Below are 4,174 nucleotides of genomic sequence, written 5' to 3'. Positions count from 1 at the left end.
TGGCCGATCCGCCACCTTTTAGGCTCGAGAGCGGCCGCGAGTCGAATGGCGTGGCGGAGAAGAATCCAGACGCGCTCGGCAGGCCCTCGATGAGCACGGCATGGACTGCGGCACGGATCGAGTGCCGCCGGACAGAACCTCGCGCGCGCCCGCTGCAGGTCGGGCCACACTCCCACTGCAGCTCGCCAGGGGCGGCGGGAATGGCCGGAATCGGCCGGCGGCGGAGGGGAATGGGTAGGGAAGGTCGAGAGGAAGTCAGGCCGATGAGCTGCATCACGGGGTGGTGCCGGAGCTGGCAAGAATTGATCAGCGACGGCGGCGGCGGAAAGGTGGTGGGGCAGTTGGGAACTTTCACGCGGCGGTTGCGGTTGGCGCGCGGTTGCCGCGTTTACATCTGCAGTCACATGTGATGTATATTTGTATCTCCAAGTGTTGTATTTTACTCCCTCCGTAAACTAATATAAGAGCATTTAGAATAGTAAAATAGTGATCTAAACGCTTTTATATTAGTTTACAGAGGGAGTACATCACAAGTAATAGGTGATGTAAAAATTTATACATCTATATCATCTGTTGAAACATCATTTTTAAGCCCTGGTGATGTAAAAAGTGGCTATCCCTATTGGAGTGCGTGCTCATTTTCACATCACTAAGACACGGGGACACACACGTGGTTCCCTCAGGAATAGGATAAAGCAATCACCTCCCTTCTTGGATGGTGCTGATGGTCATGTCGTTGGTGCTGCACGATCCGGTGAAGTGCATCGACCGTGTCCCTGACCTGCCCGCACGGTCCTCTTCATCGTCGCTGGTGACCCTGAGGTGGAAATGCGGCGGCCATCTCGGGTCCAGCAAGGGCACCCCGTCGTGGCCCAGCATCGCCGTCACGTCTGACATCGTTGGCCGGTCCATGGCGTTGTCCTGCACGCAAAGCAGCGCCACCTTGACGCACCGCATCATGTCCGTCACCTGCTCGTTGCAGTCGCCCAGCGTCGGGTCGACCAGCTCCAAAGCTCTCCCATCCTTCCACAGCTGCCATGCCTGTCGTCCAAAAATCGTATGCCACATTAATTAATTAATGACATATAGTTTCTGTCAGTGGCTTAGGTTACTGATGTGAAAGTCTAAGTTCGTCGGAAACGTGTGCTATATATGTTCTTGTTAACTCATGAAACTAAAAAGCAGAAGCTTACGTAGCTGAGGAGGTTGACAAATTCTCCGTAGTGTTGGCCGTGGCCGCTGCTGTTCCTCTTGCCGCTCACTATCTCCAGCAGCAACACACCAAAGCTGAAGACGTCAGACTTGACCGAGAAGAGGCCCTCCGAAGCATACTCAGGTGCCATATAACCGCTAGATAGAGTACATCACAAAACGTGGACAGGCAGGCGTGGTGAGCAATCTTTAAATCATTCAAAAAAAGATTCAAAAAAGGGGTAAAAATGCTTCTCTTAATTACTAGGTGCCGACGACCCTGTTGGTGTTGACCTCCATTACGTTTGAGCCGAAGATCCTGGCCATGCCGAAGTCCGAGATCTTGGGGTTGAGATCTTTGTCCAGCAATATGTTGCTGGCCTTCATGTCCCGGTGAATGATGCGCACCCGCGAGTGCTTGTGTAGGTACAGGAGCCCCTGCGCGATCCCTTCCATTATGCGCTGCCGTTTCTTCCAGTCCAACAAGGGCCCTCGCTCTTGGTCTACATTGCACAAAGTGGTTACCATACCAGGAATTCCATTCATGGGAAGAACTGAAGATGGTCTACATTGCACCCTAACTCGATGCATTCACGGTGCACCAATGCAAGAAAAAATAACAAAACATTTTTTAAAATTCTAAAATTTTGTGGGAATGATCATCAACAAATGTTATAGGCACTTGCAAAGTTTGCTGGTTAAATAACATCCGAGGAGTTCTATACAAAAAAGATAAAATCATTGAAAATTAGTCAAAATGTAAGTGAACTGTTTAAGCAGAGTTTAGAATTTTGTCTTTTTTGTACAGAGCTTCTCGAATATTATTTGACCACCAAACTCTTCAAGTGCCCATAATATTTGTTGATGATCATTCTCACAAAATTTCAGATTTTTTTTAAATATTGTGTTATGTACTTATGTTTACTTGCGTGAGTACACCATGGGTGCACCGGGGTGGGGTTCAACCACTACTTTTCCCTTAGGAAAAATTCTTGCACATAGTTTGTAATGTACCGAAGATAAAGAAGTCTAGGCTTCCGTTGGGCATGTACTCGTACACCAGCATCTTCTCCTCCTCCTGCACGCAGCAACCCACGAGCTTGACCAGGTTCGTGTGCTGCAGCTTGGCAATGAGCTGGATCTCGTTCTTGAACTCAACAAGCCCCTGCCCAGACTGCGCCGCGAGCCTCTTCACCGCCACCTCGGTTCCATCAGAGAACATTCCCTGAAAAGAAACACAATGATAACAAAAGGATTTGCGTTCGATGCAATCACATTACATGGTAAATGGCGCATCCACTTGCCTTGTAGACCGGACCGAAGCCGCCTTGTCCGAGCTTGTTCTCTTCGGAGAAATTGTCCGTGGCAGAAGCGAGCTCAGGGAAGTCGTACAACGTGAATTCTGAACTGCTCTCTTCGATCTTCCAGAGCTTCAGTGCCTCCTCTGTCGTCGAGTTGTTCCTCTTATGTGCTTGTTCTAATTTTGTCTTTCCTGAATTGGATATTTAATTGCAGGTAATGAGTTAAATGGTGTTGAGCAAAAGCACGAAATTTTGTTGCAATGTGTTGTCTTCTCCTCACCAGCTCCTTTTCTTAGCCTTCTGATGAGTAGAAGGCAGCAAACCAACATAGAACAGAACACCGTAATGGACACGCATAGAATGATGATTAGGGTCTTTCTGTGCTTGCTTCCTGCATGATACAAAAATAAATACTATGTAACAATAGTATAACTAGAAAACCTAAAATAGTTCAACAAATTAAGTGCCACCAGTTGCTCATGTTTCTATGGCCCTTCAAAAAAAGAAGGTACATAGTACACTGTCCCTTACCATTGCTTTCTGTTGATGAAGATGAGCCACCCTGTAAGCCGATCCTGACGTCGGCCGTGCCGTCACAGAACTGGTAGCTTTCATAGCGAATATTGCACCGGACGCCGACGATGCGGCCGCCCTCACGGCCATCGTACCACTGGCGCGTCTGCTCCTGGAGGCCCTGGAAGCACTGCCAGCACTGCCCTGGGGAGAGGTCCGGCGTGCACTGCGCCAGGCCGTACACCGTCGGCAGCTGCGGGTTGACGTACATAACGGCGCTGGCAAACCGGCGCACCGTGGAATTGTACGAGCCGTACATCGCCATCTCCCCGAATAGAGTGCCAACCAGGGACAGGAAGAAGCTCCGGGACGTTGCGTTCCCGCTGTCCCATGCAGCAAACGTCGACCCGTTCACGTCCATGGCGTTTATGACCGGATTGTTATCTTCCGGCCGCCCCAGGAAGTCCTCGCCGGAGTAGCGGAGGGTGCAGAGGTCGTGGTAGAACGTCGCATCCCTCTCGCCGGCGCAGAGCGCCCGTAGCTGCTGGAACGCGTTGTCGAGGCAGCCGGAGCACGTGCTGGCGTCCGTGATGTCACCCCGGCAGAGCGCGAGGGCGGAGACTTTATCCGAGGAGGTGCCGATGGCCGCCGAGGCGTAGAGGGATGGAGAGGTGGAGGCGTTGGTGGGGAGCTCGGCGGTGAGGCGCGCGAGGTTAGCCCCGAAGGCATCGCTCGCGGTGTAGTTGCCGGTGGTGCCATTGCACGAGTACTCCGAGTAGGCGGCGGCGGCGATGGCGTGTGGCTTTAGGAAGAGGAGAAGGAGGAGGCAGGGCATGACGCCAACCATGCCGGCCTCTTTCATTGTGATGAAAAAGGAGAATAATGGCACTTCCCCTTAACTTGTTCTTCTCGTTTTAAAATTTATAAATGCGTCGGCAAAGTCGAAAGCCGATGGTGGTTGGTTGCTGTCATTTGTTCTTTTCCGATTTTTCTGCGACGGTTCGTTCACTCAAAGGCTACAAGCAGGAATTTGATTACCTAGATACCCACTAAAGCATAGCAGAGATACATGACAATTGACTACTATTCCCGAACCAACCTGTGGTTGTTGGATGATGTTAGAGGGACGGTGGTGTCTCGAGTCCATTAAGGTTTAAGTCCTTGTGCTC

General features: G+C 50.9%; 2 protein-coding genes across 2 annotated transcripts; both read right to left on the bottom strand.

Moving 5' to 3' along the window:
* Window positions 1-430: 430 nt before the first annotated feature.
* LOC123186771 (G-type lectin S-receptor-like serine/threonine-protein kinase CES101) lies at window positions 431-2,413 on the bottom strand. Its single transcript, XM_044598476.1, has 4 exons — window positions 2,206-2,413; window positions 1,457-1,694; window positions 1,194-1,350; window positions 431-1,041 (listed from the first exon to the last, which is right to left on the bottom strand). Exons 1-4 carry the CDS (start codon window positions 2,411-2,413, stop codon window positions 700-702), a joined length of 945 nt encoding a protein of 314 aa, XP_044454411.1. The 3' UTR covers window positions 431-699.
* A 49-nt stretch (window positions 2,414-2,462) lies between these two features.
* Window positions 2,463-3,874, bottom strand: LOC123186770 (cysteine-rich repeat secretory protein 38-like). The gene is made up of 3 exons (XM_044598475.1): window positions 3,024-3,874; window positions 2,773-2,883; window positions 2,463-2,683 (listed from the first exon to the last, which is right to left on the bottom strand). Exons 1-3 carry the CDS (start codon window positions 3,865-3,867, stop codon window positions 2,463-2,465), a joined length of 1,176 nt encoding a protein of 391 aa, XP_044454410.1. The 5' UTR covers window positions 3,868-3,874.
* Window positions 3,875-4,174: the final 300 nt, after the last annotated feature.

The sequence above is a fragment of the Triticum aestivum genome, chromosome 2A (genome assembly GCF_018294505.1).
Source record: "Triticum aestivum cultivar Chinese Spring chromosome 2A, IWGSC CS RefSeq v2.1, whole genome shotgun sequence".
NCBI lineage: Eukaryota > Viridiplantae > Streptophyta > Magnoliopsida > Poales > Poaceae > Triticum > Triticum aestivum.
The sequence above is the reverse complement of the archived record's forward strand: the minus strand, read 5'-3'. Positions and strand labels throughout refer to the sequence as shown.

Coding starts and splice junctions, on each gene's coding strand:
- LOC123186771 (XM_044598476.1), bottom strand. CDS start 2,413: ATGTTCTCTGATGGAACCGAGGTGGCGGTGAAGAGGCTCGCGGCGCAG. Junction 1,695..2,205: donor CCTAGACTTCTTTATCTTCG/GTACATTACAAA, acceptor TGTGCAATGTAG/ACCAAGAGCGAGGGCCCTTG. Junction 1,042..1,193: donor TTGTCAACCTCCTCAGCTAC/GTAAGCTTCTGC, acceptor TTTGGACGACAG/GCATGGCAGCTGTGGAAGGA.
- LOC123186770 (XM_044598475.1), bottom strand. CDS start 3,867: ATGAAAGAGGCCGGCATGGTTGGCGTCATGCCCTGCCTCCTCCTTCTC. Junction 2,884..3,023: donor TTCATCAACAGAAAGCAATG/GTAAGGGACAGT, acceptor TGTATCATGCAG/GAAGCAAGCACAGAAAGACC. Junction 2,684..2,772: donor AAGGCTAAGAAAAGGAGCTG/GTGAGGAGAAGA, acceptor TATCCAATTCAG/GAAAGACAAAATTAGAACAA.